At 38.3% G+C, this 21,108-nt stretch overlaps 1 protein-coding gene and 1 long non-coding RNA gene across 2 annotated transcripts in view; one reads left to right on the top strand and one right to left on the bottom strand.

Moving 5' to 3' along the window:
• pals1a (protein associated with LIN7 1, MAGUK p55 family member a) overlaps positions 1 to 18,920 on the bottom strand; it is a 26,875-nt gene extending 7,955 nt beyond the window's left edge. Inside the window, exons 1-3 of the mRNA XM_058399331.1 lie at positions 18,763 to 18,920; positions 3,756 to 4,248; positions 164 to 372 (exon numbers count right to left, since the gene is read on the bottom strand). Coding sequence (XP_058255314.1) covers positions 164 to 372; positions 3,756 to 4,203 — 657 coding nt within the window. The 5' untranslated portion in view covers positions 4,204 to 4,248; positions 18,763 to 18,920. The remainder of the gene's footprint in view (positions 1 to 163; positions 373 to 3,755; positions 4,249 to 18,762) is intronic.
• Positions 18,157 to 21,108, top strand: LOC131359450 (uncharacterized). The gene is made up of 3 exons (XR_009205781.1): positions 18,157 to 18,272; positions 20,145 to 20,466; positions 21,029 to 21,108. It is a non-coding gene; the product is annotated as an uncharacterized LOC131359450 (long non-coding RNA).

Raw genomic sequence — 21,108 nt, 5'->3', positions numbered from 1 at the left:
CATAAATTTTAAATATCTTTGTGTCAATGTAGTGGTATTACTTTAGCATTTTTTGAACTAATGTCACCATTGATTGAGGAAAAAATAAACTAATAACATAGTTAAAATAAAGAAATAGAATATTAATATTGTTAAAATAATATGGTAATTAATTGTATATGACCTCATGCGCAAGGCTTTGTGCACGGTCTGTGACAGGAAAGGGAGGACTTGGCCGGTTCATGTGTAGTGCCACAGCATTGTGGATGTTGAAGGCCTTCTGGAAGTCAGGCTTCTGTACAAGCTGTAGCACCAGTTCCACATCCTCCTGACTTTGAGCATCACCCAGACAGTGCTGTACCTGCTTCAGAGACATCAGCAACTCTTCCAAATCTGTCAACACACACAAACGCACACACACACACACACACACACACCAATGTACAAATGGGCAAACAAGGGCACACACAGGGACAAACAAAATGCAAAAACTGATAACTGATGACTGTGATAAATGAAGAGACTCTCTGTGCTGGTTCTCCAAATGGCCTTCAACTGGATAAATGTTTAATCCAAAGGCTAAAACCAAAGCACAATAAAAGCATAGCTTAAAGTGTTAGAGGACCATTAAAAATACAAATCACTATTAAGAATGCTACTTTGACCTACTTTACCTGTGCAAATCTGTCTTCTGAATGAAGACCCTAAGAGCATGCCTAAGGACTGTACACTGGAGGAGGTGAAGGGGAGTTTATTTGCATTCTGGGAAGTTGGCTGATGTTAAAATATAAGGCTTACTGTAACTTTTAGGGAGTAATAAAATAGAATTCATCTCCCAGAGTAGTGCAAAACAATAAGCAAATTTAGACATTTAAGAGCTAATGAATCAAGATGTAATACAGAAGAAACAGTGAAAGAAAAAAGTCTGTGAAAGTTGTCATATAACAGCAACAGTGAAGGCTTAGACAGAATGACTCAGGGGAGTTTTTTTAATTAAGCTAGTACTTACAGGGGCCCCTGCTCCTTTCTCAGGAATTCACTATCACTGACACACTCAGACAACCCCCTAACCTCCTCTGACAAGATTGATTTATCTTGGTTCCATCTTACGTTACAAAAACATGCATCTTTAACAGGTGTGTGTAGGCTTTTTATATCCACTTTGTGTACCTACATTGTGTATTTTATCTTTCTTGTATTTAGTTACAAGAGATAGAAGCAGCAGCACCACAGTCAGCATACTGTGTGAACTCTGCCTTTAACACTTCTATATCAGCACAGAATTTGTCTCAAACAGAAATGTGCATTTCTCACCATCTACTTTATTAAAAAATTCATGCAGTTATCTAATCAGCCAATTATTTCATGGATGTGGCAGCAGGACAATGTAAAAAAATGCAGATTGAGGTCAAGAGCTTTAGTTAATATGCACTATTTAAATATCAGAATGACAAAAGTGTGATCTCTGTAACTTTGATCATGGCATGAATGCTGGTACCAGAACTACTAATCTCCTGGGATTTTCACACAGAACAGTTTCTAGAATTTACACAGAATGAGGCAAAATAAACCAACCAACCAAAAAAACACATTGGTGGAAATGCCTTGATAAGAATGGTCAAAGAAAAATGTCAATTTGAGCTGCCTAAAAGGATACAGTGACTCATTCTTTACAACCATGGTAAGCAGAAAGGCTTCTCAGCATGCATGAATCATTGAACCTTGAGGTGGATGGGTAACAGCTGAGAGTACTGGGTTCCACTTCTGTTGGCTAAGAACAGCAATCTGAGGCTATCATGGGCACAGACTCACCTAGTCTGGATAGTGAAAGATTAGGGGAGAAAGAAAAAAAAGAGAAGAGGGGGGGAAAAAAAAAAAAAAGGAAAAAAAAAAAAAAAAAAAAAATCACCTGGTCTGGAAATGTCCAGTTTCAGTTTCATGTGTGGCCCTCTGCTGTTGTCAGCCACGTACCTCAAACTTTGATGTCTTGCAGTGTTAATTTTGTTGACCGATCATTTTCGTCATTGTTTTTATCAACCTTTTTTTTTTTTTTTTTTTTTTAGATGAAAATGAGATAACTAAATAAAAACTAATGCACAAGGACAAAACCTATTACAATTTTGTCAGCTAATAAAAATGTGACGAAAATAAGCGCCAAAGATGAGATCCAATCAGAACTAATTTAGTCTATGAAAGTTAGGGACTAGTGAGGGATAAAGGTGGGACATGTTGGCAGCCTATCCAATCACAACTTATCACTTTGTGTGGGACAGAGGTTACAAACACACATTTGATCTACCAGGAGAGGTCAGCATGACTAGCCCTGATGTGCGCGGTTTCTGGATGACAAAATGTCCATGCGCCTATGACCCCATTTCACATTTGATGTAAAGGAAAATAAGACTTTGTAAACCATGTGGAACAATAATGACTGGCAACAACAACAAACTTGAAGCGACACTTGAAGCAAAATCCATTCGAAGGTGTGTCTCTGCTAAGGGAACACCACCACTAATGGTTAGACTAATTATTCAGGGAGAGAAGCAGTACAGACCCTTGCAGTACAGCACTTTTTCTGTGAAATGTTTTTCAGAATTTCAGCTGTTAAAATAATTGAAGATAAACACAAAATTACTGAAGCTTGACTTATTTTATTGTTTTTGCACTAATGGCACTGTTGTTCTTACAGTATTCTGTTTCCTGAAGAATGTCATATGCAGCTACTTAAAAACAATGCATATCCTTTTATGAAGAGCATACAGGATAGCAGTGCACATTCTTGGAAATGTTTCGTCTATTTCAGTTGTTGAAATAATTGAAAGTACATACAAATGTATGAATGTCAGTTCATACAAAATTTAGAGAGAGCAGGTTTACTGTTCATTGTTTATTACTGTTATTGCCATGCTCTTTTTTGATTAAACAAGCCCAAGTAAATTATGAATTCTCTATTTTTTTTTTATGTGAAAAAATGTCTGTTTATTGTACAGTAAAAGGTTAACAGAGGTCTCATTTCATCTAGGTGGAAATAATAACTTCAGAAGTTTAAGGGAAACTTTTAAAAAATGCCTTTTCACTTTTACAATATTTTCATCGACTAAATTTAAAATTGTCAACTAAAATCTTGTGATATTTAGTCAGCTAAAGCTAGACTAAAACTAAAGTTATTAAGTTGACTAAATTATGACTAAAACTAAATCATAACTCGCTGTCAAAATTAACACTGATGTGTTGTGCTTTGTAAAATCTGATCACATTCTTATTTGAGTTACTAAAGACTTCCTGTCAGTTCTTGCTCGCCTCTCTCACTCACAAAATGTTTTTATACACCGTTCTGTATAAAGTCTAGAGACTGTTGGAAAAATCCCAGGATATCAGCAGTTTCTGCAATACACAAACCAGCCCCTCTGGCACCAACAACCTTGCCACAGTTAAGCTCACAGATGACATTTTCCCACCCATTATGATGTTTGATGTGAACATTAACTGAAGCTCTTGAGTTGTATCTGCATGTTCTTATGAATGAATTGTTCGTCTGCCACATAATTGTCTCATAACTTCCTCAGTGTGCACCCATTAAATTTGACGGTTTGTGTTTAATTAGCCACAGACTGAGATGTTTTAAAATTACAGTGGAAGAGGTGGCCAGAAACAGGGCTTGGCAGATACTCTTGTTTGAGTAATCCTGAAGAGGAAACTGGTTATATTCAAACTTCTGAGGAAACCAGAGATAGCACAAGGTGCCATTAGTACTGAATGCAATGGTCATTACTCACCCAAAAGTCTTGGTGCCCCATTGAAGCCCTGCAGCTGCCCTAGTGACATGCCAGGACCTTCCAAGGGCTCAAAGGTGGGGTTGTCAATGCCCACCTTGGGGTTTTGTGCCAGCTTCTTGAGGCGCATGGAGGAGTTGACCTCAAGCTCTTGACGGCTACGTCCCTCCTCTTCCCTTCTCCTGCGGTCCTCCTGCTGTTGCCGGATGCGTTCCAGCTGGGCACTGCGACGTACAGGCAGTGTGCGGGCACCTAGTTCACCTGGGCAGTCCACAGCCATCTCTCTGTGCCAGTGGCCAGACAAGTCCAGGGCATCACTGGTACCTGCTGCCCTGTCTTCTGACTCACTTACATGGCCATTCATCTGGGAGGTGGTCATAGTGCAGATATGTGGTTCACGTAGAAAGTTGTGTGCGTTAGGTGCGAGGCTTATGAGGGACAAGTTCTGCATGATTGGAAGCCTGAGGCCATGACAGCTGGTTCAGAGTTGCTCCACCTGAGGAAAGCAGAATTAATCTTACTGCAAAAAAATAGTGAAAAAGGAAAAGAAAAGAAAAGAAAAGAAAAGAAAAAAAAGCAGGGAGCAAAGTGCTTTAATTTTCTCTTCCTATCACCAACCCCTTTAGGAATTGGATTAGTTGCTCAGGGGGATAAACAACTTTTCTATCGTCTTTTGGAGAAACTGGACTGACAGGGACAGCATCACTGTTAATAAATATATGATGTAGGGCTGCAGCTATCGATTATTTTAGTAATTGAGTATTCTACCGATTATTGCATCGATTAATCGAGTAATCGGATAAGAAGTACTTTTTCTTTATTAAAGAGGAATACTAAATATGTAAAAGAAAATAATACAGGTCTCTTAAAATGAACAACTAAGTTGTTTCCTATTTACAAAAATGAAAATAAAATCTAAACCTATTTAGTGCATTTAATTGACATTCAAAAGATAAATATATAAATAAAAAAAACTTAATTACTTCAAAAGAAGGTAAAAATAGTACAACCTAAAACAAAATAATAATAATAATAATAATAATAATAATAATAATAATAAATATAGCTGCAAGCAGCAATGACAGGCCCTCACACTATGGGCCATCACTACACGGTGCCATCGCCGCCCAGGCGCACCAGACACAGTGAGCACAGTGGGTACATGCACTAAAAGGGGAAATACCAAAAGGACAAGAGTGACAATTTGGGTGTACTGAAAGTGATCACAGCAAAGTCCACTGATGGCAAAACGAAAACTGACTTTCCTTCTAAACTATATAAAGACAAAAGGGACAGTTTAGGTGTAATGAAAAATTTGTATAAATATTTCATTACTAAATTTATTGCTATACGTTATAGATTGATATATATGATGATATTATGATGATATTATGATCATATTATTAATATTATACTAATATAATTTACATCATACTACTTTTCTTCTCCTGAAGTGTATATACATTTTTTGGTTGACTCTGTATATGTAAATTGTGAACATGAAGCCATATTAAAAAAAAATAAAAATAAAGTGAAAAGAGCCTCTAGTGGACATAGTCTAGTACTGCAGGAGTCAGGTCAAAACCATGTCTAGTCAATGGACTGATAAATGTAAAAATTTGTTGTGAGCCGTTAGAGCGTCACAAAATCATGAAACTAAGCAGAATTACTCATAACCAGATGTTCTTTCTATGTAAAATTTTTTGAAACATTAGGACTTTCCACTGTTAAGATATAAGAACATTAATATTTTTCTATTAGGTCCTCACAATAGCAACATCATTCACAATATCACAAATTCCTTCACAGTTTCATATCAGCCATGTCTTGACATTATTCTGACTGATTTTCAACCAAATCAGGTGAAAGTAAGGGAAAACATTAGAGATTTCTAATGTGACACACTTCCTGCTGCCAGTTGGTGGCGCTATGACTGACACTGACAGTAGTCATATCCGTGTGATCAGCTTTCTTCTCTTAACATAAATTTGAGGTTTGATGTACATCACACAACATACACTGAAGTTATTAGCCACTTCCTGTTTCCTTTTATTCGCCATAAGTTTTTTAGGGCTCCTCACGGCTGAACCGTTTGAGATATCAAAAATCCCTCATCAAGTTTAGATCCTCAATGTCTTCAGATCATATTGGACCCTGTTTGGTGAAAATCATACAAATCCTGTAGGAGGAGTATATCAAATTCCATTGGGTGTGTTTTTCAAACATCCCAAAATAACTGACTGCCTGTTAAGCAGATCCCATGACAGGTGGATGAACGTCATTTAGCTCAATGAGATCTAAATGTATACTGCGTCTCATGCATATATGTGCAAGTGAATATGAGCTGTGCAGCTATATTTCTGACAAAGTTCCAGGGGGCGCTGTGACTGCCCTGTGCCACGCCCGGGGACCAGCCACACTGGCCTTTCTCATAAACATTTACACTCTCTATGGGAAATATTTTGGAACATTAGGCCTTTCCACTCGTAAAATATGAGAAGATTAATTTTCTTCTATTATGTTTTACGTAAATCGTCGCCATAGTAACACGATTCAAGGTATCGCAAATTCCTCCACTGTTTCACATCAGCCATGTCTTGTCATTATTCTGACTGATTTGAACCAAATCAGGTGAAAGTAAGGGAGAACATAGAGATTTCAAAAAGTGACACACTTCCTGCTGCCAGTTGGTGGCGCTATGACTGAGACTCACAGTTGTCATATTAGTGTGATCAGCTTTCAATGCTTAACATAATCCTAAGGTTTCATGTAGATCACTTAATGTACACAGAAGTTATTAGCCACTTCCTGTTTTGTTTTATTCGCCATAAGTTCAAGGGCTTCTCACGGCTGAACCGTTTGAGATATCAAAAATCCCTCATCAATTTTGCATTATCAATGTCTTGAGATCATTTTAGCCTGGGTTCGGTGGCGGCTGTATCAATTCCCTAGGAGGAGTATTTCAAATTCCATTGGGTGCGTTTTGCAAACAACTCAAAATAACTCACTTCCTGTGGATTGGACTTAATGACATGCAGTGTGAAAGTTGTTCAGTTCAATGAGATCTAAGTGTGTACCAAGTTGTACATGGATACGTGCAAGTGTGTATCAGCTACGCAGCAAGATTTTCCAGGGGGCGCTGTAACGGGTGTGTGCCACGCCCAGGGCCGAGCCACGGGGACGTCCTAACGACCGCAGATTCCAACCTGTCTGCTGATTTTCAAGAGGTTTTGAGCATGATAAGGGGTCCAAAATGCCCCGAAAGGTTTAAAAAAAAAAAAAAGAAAGAAAAAAAAAAAGAAATTCTAACGAAAACAATAGGGCTTCCGCACCTACGGTGCAAGGCCTCTGGCCTTGCTCCTTCGGGGCTCGGGCCCTAATAATACCTAAGCATTGCATTTATGTTGTGCAACTTAATTTTGACGTTTCAGTCTAACTACAGCTCAAGCAGGACATAAGCATTTACCTGCCTTCCTGGAAGACTTTGTGGTTTTTGTAAGAGGCAAACATTGTGCCAGGAAGGCAGGAAGGGACAGGAAGGGAACTTGGAACAAGAACAAGAGTCCATACACATCAAATTTCTAAACACATTTTTCTGTAGCATGAAATTAGAGTAATTTGGAGAATAAACCATCTTAAATGTCTCTCTACATACTGGTGTGTGTGTGTGTGTGTGTGTGTGTGTGTGTGTGTCTGTGTGACAGAGAGAGAGTGAGGCTATCAAAATGAATGACTCATAGGCTTTTAGAAAACTTAGCTAAATTAGGATCATCATAACTAGCCAACATACTGATTTATGGTCTTAAATAGCCACTACATGTAGCCACAATCCACAGACATTTATACCAGCCTTAATTCTTATTTTCAACTAGCAATCATATTGATTTATGCTAAGTGCGAACATTCATATTGATTTAAGCTAAGTGTGAAGCTTGTGTCAACTCCGTGGACTTAAAGTGGGACTGTGTGTGAATGGGATATTAACACGGTGAAGTTAGTTTAATATTCGGACATTAGACAGACATTCGGAAGCGGTATTTTAGGGACCGTCGAGAAATTTCTGTACGACTTAAATTTGGTACTAGTTACTTACCTGGCTATGTGCCCCAGTTATTCTAATTTCTTCTTAAATATACATATGCCATGTGACCCCAAACTAGTACCAAAATAATCTAACTGGAAACCCCCACAAGGTACACCTTGTTATCGCAAAATGTCTTCACTGATTTTTATTTGTCAACGGTCCCTAAAATACCGCTTCTGAATGTCTAATGTCCGAATATCAAACTAACTTCACCGTGTTTGAGATATAGAAGTATGGAACTTGTACTGTTGTGGTACACCAGTTCAGTCTTACAGTAATTACACTGTACAGAGTTTTCTGTCTGCTTTAGTTTGAAATGATCCCAAACTTTGAAAACTTTCTGCCGTTTTCTTTGGCCTGAATCTTCTCTGTGTGTAGTTACAGTAAATGGACTAAACGAAGCTTCGAGGCAACTAATTTGCCTCAATGATTTTTTGTAAATGAATTACTCGAGTTACTCAAGGAATCGTTTCAGCCGTAATATGATGTGAAGCATTGCATCTATACATATAACAACCAGTTTAATGGGAACACTAATATACAAATGTAGTTCTTAAAAGAAAAAACCCAGGGCTCAAACCAAGAGTAGGCATTGAGAGATCTTAATTGTTTAAACAATCTAAGAGGGCACACCTGTTCATTTTTGTTAGCATAGCAATGTTGCAAAGCATTGTACAGTGCATCCAGAAAGTATTCACTGCGCTTTTTCCACATTTTATGTTACAGCCTTATTCCAAAATGGATTAAATTCATTATTTTCCTAAAAATTCTACAAACAATACCCCATAATGACAACGTGAAAGAAGTTTGTTTGAAATCTTTGCAAATTTATTTAAAAAAAAAACGAAAAAAAAATCACATGTACATAAGTATTCACAGTCTTTGCCATGACACTCAAAATTGAGCTCGGGTGCATCTTGTTTCCACTGATCATCCTTGAGATGTTTCTACAAATTGATTGGAGTCCACCTGTGGTAAATTCAGTTGATTGCACATGATTTGGAAAGACACACACAAGTCTATATAAGGTCCCACAGTTAACAGTGCATGTCAGAGCACAAACCAAGCCATGAAGTCCAAGGAATTGTGTGTAGACCTCTGAGACAGGATTGCATCGAGGCACAGATCTGGGGAAGGGTACAAAAAATTTCTGCATCATCAAAGATCCGAATGAGCACAGTGGCCTTAATCATCCGTACATGGAAGAAGTTTGGAACCACCAGGACTCTTCCTAGATCGGGCCGCCCAGTCAAACTGAGCAATCGGGGGAGAAGGGCCTTAGTCAGGAAGGTGACCAAGAACCCGATGGTCACTCTGAAAGAGCTCCGGTGTTTGTGGAGAGAGGAGAACCTTCCAGAAGAACAACCATCTCTGCAGCACTCCACCAATCAGGCCTGTATGGTAGAGTGACCAGACAGAAGCCACTCCTCAGTAAAAGGTAAAATGGCTGTGCACTGACGCTCCCTGTCCAACCTGATGGTGCTTTAGAGGGCCTGCAAAGAAGAATGTGAGAAACTGCCCAAAAATAGATGTGCCTAGCTTGTAGCATCATACTCAAAAAGACTTGAGGATGTAATTGGTGCCAAGGGAGCTTCAACAAAGTATTGAGCAAAGACTGAATATTTATGTACATGTGATTTTTTTCGTTTTTTATTTTTAATAAATTTGCAAAGATTTCAAACAAACGTCTTTCACATTGTCATTATGGGGTATTGTTTGAAGAATTTTAAGGAAAATAACGAACTTAATCTATTTTGAAATAAGGCTGTAATATAACAAAATGTGGAAAAAGTGAAGGGCTGTGAATACTTTCTGGATGCACTGTATTCTCAGCCTAGCCAGCTAATGCTAATCAGGGGTACTTCTGCTTAAAAGGCAGAAATGTGTGTCCAAATGAAATTGAGGAAACACCCTCAAACATCCCTTGTGAATTTTAAAGTCACCCCATGTGAAGCCAAGGCAATGTTCATGCAGTGGAACCTGGACTACGAAAATGAGCATTTCTAAACAACGAGCACACAATCCAAGAATAATTGTATGAATGTGCTTTGTGATGAATGTGTGTGCATTTGTTCTCACCTCACACTCAGTATTCCTGATAGATGAAAAGACTTTAAAAACAAATCATTACTTATAAGAAAATAACCACTGGTAAGATGTCATTGATGGCTGTAACACCTAGCAAAAACTATGGTTTTAAGTAACTTCTCAATCAGTGATCCCAGTTATGACTTAGAAATGTGTTTCTAACACCATCATTCCTTAGCTGCACACAGTGCACTATGACATGATGCATTCACACCCTCAATAATTACTAAACACTATCTGCCAGAATGTATATATGTAGTGTGAGTCTCATTCTTAACCTGCCAATAATGTATTGTGTATTGCATTTATCATGACTAATTTTCATCCACCTAAGAAGTGGCATATGAATCACTATTAGAACAGAAATATTGCCATGAGAAATGCTTAGCCAGCTGTTAATATTGCTTCTCAAAAATAAATTTGTTAATATTTACAAATATCAGTTATACTTTACTCATGATATTAACAACTGCAATGTACCCATAGTTCAATAATTCAAAAAACAGGATTTCAGTTCCACTGAAATTACTAAAACTTTCGTGTACTGTGTGTAAGTTACTGTGAAATCAAAATTTTATCATTGTAAAAACAAATACATTGACTGAGCAAACAATTAGGTGAGATAATAATCAAAAAAACCCCACCCCCCCAGAAAATCCCCCTCAGTCACTTAAGGGGGAAATTCCTCTCTATTCTCCAGGCTCTGACCATCACAAGAATACTGACGCTACAGTTCTGCAGGTGAACCCAAAGATTACAATTTTTATGGGACTTTTTTTGGAAGGGAAAGGGTCAGGGATGCTTTCGTTTTACAGGAAACGTGTGTACAGGAAATATGTTTTTTTTTTACATTCAACATTTATGCTTTTGTGATGTTCAATGAAATAATTATAGTTCTACTTACAATTAAATCAAAGTCAAAAATCTCATTTCTGCATTAGTCTGCATGCATGTCAGCTAATGACCAAACATAATGTTTATATTTATGATTGTATATACAGTATATATAATTTTCCCCAAGTTTCTAAATAATTTCCCATAAATTCCTGTTAAGTTTCCAACTTGGAATATTTCCAAAATTCCAGAGATGAAGTTCCCATAGAAATTTTCCACCCCTTTGCAACCCTATGTATGGCAGGCCAGAAATGCCCTTAATAATTTATGTATTTATGTGTGTATATATATATAATTAATACATAATTATTATTATTAACCTACTTCCTCCCTCAGTGCCTGAGCAATACTTGATGTAACCCATGAGACATTAAGCCTACTATCTTCTTAGCCTCCCTAATACTTCACTAAAAATACACTTTAAAACAAAGTTTTTGTACATGAACTGCAGTCTTAGCACAGATTGGGAATGACACACCTACAGTTACGCCACACGCAAACCAGAAGTAATCCCATAGGAGCAACCATAGTCATGTGACACCCTAGCGAGAATAATAGATAACCTTTGTCCTTCTCAATGCCCCTCCTCCACAACCCAGTGCATTCCTGCTTTTACTAGACACATTGTGCAAGGGAAGCACTAAGCTATACCAAAAAGATGTTACATCTTATTAACCTGCTACCTAAGATTACTTACTCAGCAACAAACTCAGCCCTTCTGAATTTATTCTACCTTCCCTTTTGGGACCTCAGTTCAGCTCTTTCATGCTTAGCAAAAGCTGTGAATTTGAGTTCTTCAACCAGAAACTTCATAATCTCCTGCACAATCCCTCATTCACTCCCCCCTCTTCACAGTCTTGTCTAATGAATCAACTCTCATTCTCTTCTGCCCCTCTCTCCTGGGAAGAGATTACTGTAGTGTGCCACTACCCAATGCATCACCATAGCAACAATTTTACTAGCAAGTGAGGGGTCCTAAAGGCTTGAGGACAAGGGGAGGAAACCCTACAGACAGACAGAGACAGATAGATACACACACACACACAAATGAGACACATACAAATGAGACACACACCCTACAAAAACACACCCTACACAAACTACAAAAAAATGTGAAGCAACACAGACACATGCAGTAACACAGACACGGTGGAGCACAGACATGCGCACACCAGGACACAGACACACGAGACACAGGCACGCTCGCACAACGAGACACAGACACATGCGCACCAGGACACAGACATGCGCACAATGTGACAGACACGAGCGCACGAGACACGGACACGCGCACACAACCAGACACGGACACGCGCGCACAACCAGACACGGACACGCGCGCACAACCAGACACGGACACGCGCGCACAACCAGACACGGACACGCGCGCACAACCAGACACGGACACGCGCGCACAACCAGACACGGACACGCGCACAGAGACCCTTTAGTTTTTGTTGGAGAAGCAGATGATAACCAAGACTGTATTATGCTCACTGACATATACTTCCTGATATGGGTTCCAAACAAGCAGCTTAATCATGTCTGGAGGATCCACTCCCCCTCTACAAGGCACACCACAATGCACATCTCAAGACAACAACAAACTAGGAGCCACTGACCATCTGCCACTCAAGAGTTTAAGTAGGCTTTTCCAACCCCCCTCCCCCGAGTCTATTTATCTTCACATACTCTACTATAACATAAGCCAATACTGTTAGATTGATTTATAACAAACCTTTCTTTCATGAATCATATAAACGTTATCATGCAAACCATTTTAACAGGAATTTAATCCTTACACTGAACTCTTCTTAAAATGGTACTCCAACCACACAGGTTGGGATGAAGAAGGTAGTATACAGCAGGATATGTCTGAGCAGGTAGCTTGTGCAGCAGGTTCATGACTATGTGCAAGTGTTTTAAGCCCTAACAGGTGCAGAAGCCAAACCCAACTGATAAAATGTCAATAAATAAAAAAATTAAGAAAACAAGCCTATTCACATATTCTACATGTTACATTTCTGTCATGCTGTCTTACAACTTAACAACTCAAAGTGTTGTTAATCCTGGTTTATAATCATTGCTAATAAAAAGTAAATGTTTGTTTACTTCCGCCACAGGGACCCCCTCTGTTCCAATGACTCCTGCTATCTAAAGCAAACAATTCAATCCCACAAGAGTGGAATAATGCAGAGCATTCATGCGAGATACCCATGGCTGTCCTTGGACAAGTGATATTAGCATACAGCTTGCTCTTGCTCACTTAACACTTAAAAACATGAAATGGCTGGTCCAGAGGAGTGGCAGGGTGATAAGGCAAACAGAACTCCCATAAATCCTCAGACAGTCCTCTAACATATTTTCTTGCCATAAGCTTGTTCCAGAAATGATTCTCCACCATTACAAAAAAAATTTGTGCAATCTTTGTCAAGGGAAGCTAGAAAAACATAACCACCAAGCTTGTACTTACATAACTGTTGCTATTTTTTGAGGAGAAACAGACCATGATTGTTATCTTCTCCAAAGTGCCTGCTTAACATTCCAACTCTTCTGGCTTACATACCAAAAATTCCAGATTTCCATGTTGCAAGTACCACTGAGTACCAGGTAGAATAAAGTCTGTGCAATAGACAAGCGGTAAACCCCGGCTGTAACAATGCCTTAAAGCGCTACTGTGTGAATCCACAGAGTCCATGGCCTTTTCACAGACAATCCATACAGTTTATAAAGCAAAATGAAACAGACATACTGCATGTTTTTTTAGTTTTTTCCAGCAATTTAACACAAATAAAATTACACATTCAATGTAGAGACCAATTACTAATTTCTTGCTCTAATTATGAAATTGTAAATATATTATTTATTAAAATAGAATCAGGACAATTTAACAGCCACAAATATTGATGATGATAAACCTTAAAGAGGTTAAGAGTAAAAGAACAGCTGTAGCATTGAACTGCAGGTTTGAACAAATTGCTTACAGAGCTTTTAAATTATTTTTTTTCATCATATATTTGAGTTACATGCTGCAAATGTTGCTAATGAGAAAACGTATTGGTGTTTTATAAGAATTTCTCACAGAAAAGAGTTGAGTTGACTTTGGGGATTGTTTGGATGAGCAAGAATGAGCTGAAAGAGGTGGTAAATAATTGAAAAGACCAATAGGTGAGAAACCTAACCTGCTTTGCAATGCTTCTTGAGTCTCCAAAACATTAATATTCAAAAGATCATGCATAATGCCTGGCGTTTATCAGTGTTTCTTCCATATTTATATAATGATGGCACTTAAACACCACCTGTTCGATGTGAAATTAATTTTGCTAAGAGGAAAATATTTATACTTTTAAAATACTTATACTTGCTTGCTATATCTTTTGTGAAATGTTGCTAATTTCCTACTAATTCATTATTAGTACTAGATAACTGCTACTAGCTATTTGTGGTTTTCCAAATAAATCCAAGCCTCATTTCACACAGTCCCACAAACTACTAGGGTTTTTTTTTTCCCAACCCCTCAGTGAACTTTGAAACACTAGACACTGTGAGTGATTAGCATAGCTTGCAAGCTAGCAAAAAAGTAGCAGGAGGTCTACTTCTCAGCACTGATATAGGAGACAAACTTTGTTTGCCATTTCACAAGCAGAATGCCATAGAGGTACATCAGGTAAAGCTGGCATCTCATAACTCATAGGCTACCGAAGTTCCGTTTGTTTGTGTGTCAGGGTACTTCCCCTTGTCACAAAAACATGATGATAGATGGACTGGATAGTCTAAAAGTCCTTGAAGTATATGTGTACATCTGTGTATGTGATGCCCTGCACTGAATTGGCAACACATCCAAGGTGTATTCTTGCCTTGTGATTAATTGGACACTGAAAATAAAGATTCCAAACACAGCTTCAATTCATTTTACCTGCTATTTTGAATGTTACACAGCATGAGCAACAGCCGAGAAAAATGTAGTTGACTGGCTTCACATGTATATGAGCTAGCACGCATTAACCTTAGTAATATACAATCAAATACTGCATACTTCCAACATGGATATACTATGTGTAAAGTTATTTACAATTGCTATAATTCAACCAGCACAAGGAGCACAGTAAATTGATGAGATGTCAAAACCTTTGTTCCCCCAACCTGGACCTAACACAGTAAATAAAAAGCAAAACAAGGAAATAACCAAAATCTACTTTACATAAATGACACAAATAATGAATGACAAGTAACGAGGTAACAAGCCTCATACTGATTCATAAATAAAACAGTAGCAGTGTGAGCACTGTCATAATCCAGAGGTGGCAGTTCAGGCTTCACATAGAGAGAGCAAAGGGTGACTGATATTCCCAACGAATAACAAAACAAAAAGATGCTATAAAAAAGGGTCCAACTCTTTTTTTTAATTTTTCTTAATTTTTGCACTAGGGACATAGACTATAATGCCAGAGGTTTTGGGACACCCTTCCAAGTGATTGAATTCAGGTGTTCCAATCATTTCCATGCCCACAGGTGTATAAAATGAAGACCTGGGCATGCAGACTGCTTCTTCACACATTTGTGAAAGAATTGGTCGCTCTCAGGAGCTCAGTGAATTCGTATTGTGTGGTATTGTGATAGGTTGCCATCTGTGCAATAAGTCCATTCATAAAATTTCCTCACTACTCAATATTCCACGGTCAACTGTTAGTGGTATAACAAAATGGAAGCAATTGGGAACAACAGCAACTCAGCCACAAAGTGGTAGGACACACAAAATCACAGAGAAGGGTCAGCGCATGCTGAGGTGCACAGTGAGCAGACTTTCTGCCAACTTTCCGCAGAATCAATAGCTACAGACTTCCAAACTTCGTGTGGCTTTTAGATTCGCTCAAGCACTGTGTGTACAGAGCTTCATAGAATGGGTTTGCATGGCCGAGCAGCAACACCCAAGCCTTACATCACCAAGTGCAATGCAAAGTGTTGGATGCAGTGATGTAAAGCACGCCACCACTGGACTCTAGAGCAGTGGACAAGTTCTCTGGAGCGCAGAATAACGCGGACAAACTTGACTGTCCTGACGATGGAACATCTTTGGGATGAATTAGAGCAGAGACTGTGAGCCAGGCCTTCTTGTCCAGCATCAGTGCCTGACCTCACAAAAGCACTTCTAGAGGAATGGTCAAAAATTCCCATAAACACACTCCTAAACCTTGTGGAAAGCCTTCCCAGAAGAGCTGCAGCTGTTATAGCGGCACAGGGCAGGCCAACTTATGTCAATACAGCGTATATATCTCAAATATGGGTAAAAACGTTGCCGACACCAAACACTTTCGGCCACTAATAGCAAAAGAAAATAAAAACCTAATTTTAATTTAAAAACGTTTTAAAATTTTTAAAAAAGTTTTAAGACAACATTATAAATATGTGGCTTGAATGTCAAATGGTTATCAAGCCAAATTCCCAGGTAAATATAATTTGTAACAAATTCACATTTGGCTCCTTGAAAAGTTATGCAACATAAGTAAGGTTTGATGAACGGCATTTTTAAAAAAAACATTAATTTGGTATTATACAAGTCTGAATTGCTTGCTTTACGTAATATTGTAATGCCTGTGAGACTGACAATGAAGAACAGTAAATAATTATATCGTCAAGCAAAAAGATAATACTGAACATTAGGTATGTTATGACAAATATTATTTATATAGAGAGACAATAACATTGAACATAAAACTGACCGTTGAGGAACTTTTCTGACAAATTTGTAAAACACATGATCTTAAGCCCTCTATCTGTGCATGCTGAGTTCTGCTGGAATGATAATTAGCAAACCATCCAACAACTTGACTGGATAATTCAATACTATGAAGCCTTTATACCAAATACTGTGCAGTCTTAGGATTGTATTGTTTGCTATGCAGACATTGGGAACTGTGTTCCTCATATCATACATAACATACATATTATATTCTTTAATATTCTGTCATGTTATAGCCCTATACCACACCTGTCATTTAACCGTGTGATCTAACCTGCAGACAGGTCAGAGAGGAAAAAAAACTGTCCATCCATGACCCAGCTCAAAGTGCGTAACCTACAATGTAGTGCCTTCATTTTAAACAGATGCATTGAATCGGCACTCGTGCATTTTGTCATGGTAAATGTAGAATATTTTCATTGTTTAGTAATAAAATGTAGAATCTAACAATACACATTCAACACATTACATAGTCAAATATTTAAGAATAATCACACAAACACAAGCGTTGTACATGTTGAACTGTACTGTATTAACTGTGCAGATATTCAGTACAAGTGTGAGATTAAACAACAGTTCTGTAACATAAATTAAATTATATATAAAAACTTCATTTCCACCATTTCAATGTTTAAGGAAAGTATAGGAGGGCATATTAATATTATGTCACTCGTGAAAACTGGACTTTACATTTTAAAGCAATTCTGCAGTAATGCACAGTAAATACTCTGGAATACTACTAGATACCATGCAACATAATATCTTAGCCTAGAGCCACGAGTTTCATTCATTTTAATATGAAGAACATGAATAATTCTAAAATCAGTATTAATGTATGTTTAACACTGACCTACAATTACAGTCAGCATTACAAATAAACAAGAAAAGATCTTTAAAATTGCATACTAAACATACTAGGTGCCCTGACCCCCACCAAAATATATTTCAGATCTGTGGAAGTCTCTGGAATGACCTCACAAAACAATGTCCCACTAAACCCTCACAGCTGCCTTATATATTTGAAAAAACATGTGGGTTCATCAGACTAGCAAACTAAGCAATAATGAGAAAACTAATACATAAGACCAAGGCTGTCTTTGCTAAACTAAACTGATACTAGTTAGCAAGGAGCAAAAAAGTAATTTAATTTGGATTAAACATAACTGAACCTGGAACTTTGTGAACCTCATGCTCAGTCTACTCTGGTCTCAGTCAATCAGCACTCCCTGAAAGCTGAACTGGAGATTACTTATCTTTAACACTTGATGTATTAAAGATCCCTTAAAGGATCTGGCAACATGCGTAGGTCTGAGGAATATAATTTCAATAATTGTGGAAGGCTAATTTAAACCAGCATATAGCCAACTGAAAACAACAAATGTTTAAAGTACAGATTCCAGCCAAAACCATGAGAAATAGTCGAATGTTCAAAAAGATCTTCATCAATAAATTATAATAAATTCACATTGTGTCTGTAATCCAAGTCACAAAAGAGTTTTCGATAAAAAGTGCAAAGATAATCTCCATATTATTGGGCTTTTGTTTCTTGTTGTACATCACTGTACGGGTGAACCTGCTGAAATATTAGAATCCACTATGAAGATGTGAAGGACGGTGTGTCCCAATCCCTGGGCACAATAATGGACTTCTGACTGCCTTTCGCTACCAAGCAAGTGAATAGTAACCAGACAAAGACTCTTGAGTTCGGTAATTGGTGCGTAATAGTCTATCTGACCAATTTAATTTATATGCCTGTGTTTATATTTTAGTTATATTTTAGAAGTCCCAAACTTCTACTAACATATTTATTGAGTTCGCTAGTTATCATGTTGCATGTAACAGGTTGCTTTACTAGCTGCTAACTAGCAGTGATATGTTAGCACAACGATTTGTTGTACCAAATGCTTAGTGTGAAATAAAGCATCTAGGTATTCATAATATCTAGAAAAAAATAGTACCCTTCCGTAATACAAAAGTAAAACACCGTCAATACTATTGTTACCTTTCATAACCAGTGACGTAAGGATTGAGGATAGCTAAGTTTCCAACGGAACAGAGTTCAACAGGCGCTAACAGGCTAACAGCTCACATCTCTTCCTCTATTTAGGCAGTGATCTTAGCAACCTGTTGCCCAAGAACTGAAAAACCAAACAAACCCTTTCCGTCAGTTCAGAATGAAAGAAGAGAGATTGTTCGTGGTTTACCTCTTGACTGAGGATTAGGACTCTTCAGCTTTAGATACGAAAAGTTCCAATGTTTCAGGTCTTCACAAACAACGTAAGATTATCCAGTGCGATCACGACATATTGTGGTAAAGTGAGTTGGTAGGAGTTCTCACTGAAATGGCTCTACAGTGCCACCTCCGGTTCCGTCCCAAACCACGTTCAGTAGTTCAGCCCTTGCACTTAGCGATTTACCACTAGGTGGCCAACGAACGAGAGACTCGCACAGATACGTGTTTCTGCTGCATTCACGTAATTGCATCGATTTACACTCTGTGACAAAAGTTATTCTCCCGCTACTAGTAATGGTGAAGTGAAATTTGACAAGCACCCAGGATCCTCAGTGAAGCATCTACTGAGAAACTTGAAAGAGCCCGGTTAACAGGAGACTCTATCACAGGGGTGTCCAGTCTTATCCGCAAAGGGCCGGTGTGGGTGCAGGTTTTCATTCCAACTGACCAGAAGCTATATCCGAGTCTACTGAAAGCCAAGATCTACTGATTAGCCAGTTGGAATCAGGTATAGCTTCTGATTGGTTGGAATGAAAACGTGCACCCACACCGGCCCTTTCTGGATAAGATTGGACAACCCTCATATCATAAGGCATGTGAAATTAGCCAGGCCTTTGGGGGCTTCTAAGTACTGGTTAGGCATATACTGGGAGTCAAGGTGCCAGACATAGCAGGTATTTTTAGTGTCTTATGCAAGCATAGCTTCTTAAATGTAGTTTTTTAATGTAGGAGCTAAAGATATATGACTTCAGCGGTCAGAGATTACTAAGAGTAACATTTTAGAGGTGTGTAAGGCAATGTCCAATACTGTAATATGCCCTGGGCCCCATCCTAATGCGGCGTGGTGATATAGGTTATGCCCTCTGAACTGCTGGATGTCCAAGAACAATGTGGTCTTTATAGATAATAGTCTCAAAACAGGCCTAAATAATCTGACAATCTGGAGCCAGTGCAAGCAGACAAGCAGGCTAAACTGATCTTCTAGCTGCAATTAGTCATCACCAAGGTTTAGAATAGAATAGAATAGAATAGAATAGAATAGAATAGAATAATACTGTGAAAAATAAACTGTCCTAAAATATTTAGTAAATAGGAAAGGTTTGCAAAAATTGCCCCAGATTACTTCGTCATCCCATCGTTTCGCCAGCAGATGGCGCAATAAGGATTCTTGATTCTTTGTCTATTTACAATATATTTTACAGTTAGTTACATGCATTTATTAGTACAAACCTACAAACTCTTCACACAGTTTACTGAATTATGTATCAGCTTTCATTACTGTGGCACAAAGCATTAAACAACCTTAGCTATCCATCCATCTCTCTATCTCTCACATCTCTGACAATACCACAGGGGTCGCGAGCTGCAGGAACCTGTGCATCTGAGATGTCATCTGCCTGCTTGTTGTCGTAGATTTGTTTATTTGTATTTAAACTGCCCCCATGGTAATAATAAGGTCCATTGAAAAGTTTTAAATCAAAAGACTACACTGAGTTTCTACTTGGCTATGGATAAACATCGACTCCATCATCCCAACTCTACAACTCAACTCTACTAAAAGTGACTTCCGACAAAGGACTTGTGCTGCGGATCTGGTCTGCCGGTGTGGGTTACTGCATTTACCGCAGCCTCCGGGGAGAAAGAGCTCCTCCTGACCACATTCAGTCTCCTCATGGTAAGAGGAGCTTTATCCTTCCATGTGACTTTAATGTCACACTGATTTTACAATGAATCCAGTTGAAGTTACAGTGTTACAGTCTAATGTTATGTAGCTCACAAGCGGTCTCATCTATTGGTGTGAATTAGCCTTATGCTAGTTATCATTCTAGTGAACTTGTCTACTGGTTGAGTTTCAGTTGTCAATTGCCTTATCATACCTCAACTGAGAATTACTTCATTGGCATACGAGTTAGAGATTATTTGTTGTAAAACTTTTGTTAATTACAGTGATTGTGCTCACTTTAAATTGTTCTCTAAGCGTTTATCTCGGAGGGATACAGAATTAATTTCCTGTAACTGAGAGGAGACCTCAGCATGCCACATTAAGGATTGTGTGCTAAATTTATTGAGCAGGAACAGATTCACTCTCCCCAAAGTAATTGAAGTGATTGAGACAGCCCAACTCTGAAGTAATTCCATGTTTCAGATCTGATATGTATCCACATATGCTGCTGTTACCCTGAATGAGAGGCTGTAAAATTTGAGTTTTAATGATTCATTACTGCTTTGGCTTGCAGGAGATTGAGGAGAGCCTTACCCTTACAGGTGATGGTGGTGCCCTTTATTTGGTACGATCCTCTTCTTTGTTTAATGGTGT

The sequence above is a fragment of the Hemibagrus wyckioides genome, linkage group LG09 (genome assembly GCF_019097595.1).
Source record: "Hemibagrus wyckioides isolate EC202008001 linkage group LG09, SWU_Hwy_1.0, whole genome shotgun sequence".
Taxonomy (NCBI): Eukaryota; Metazoa; Chordata; class Actinopteri; order Siluriformes; family Bagridae; genus Hemibagrus; species Hemibagrus wyckioides.
Note: the sequence above shows the minus strand (reverse complement) of the source record. Positions and strands in the feature narration are given on the sequence as shown.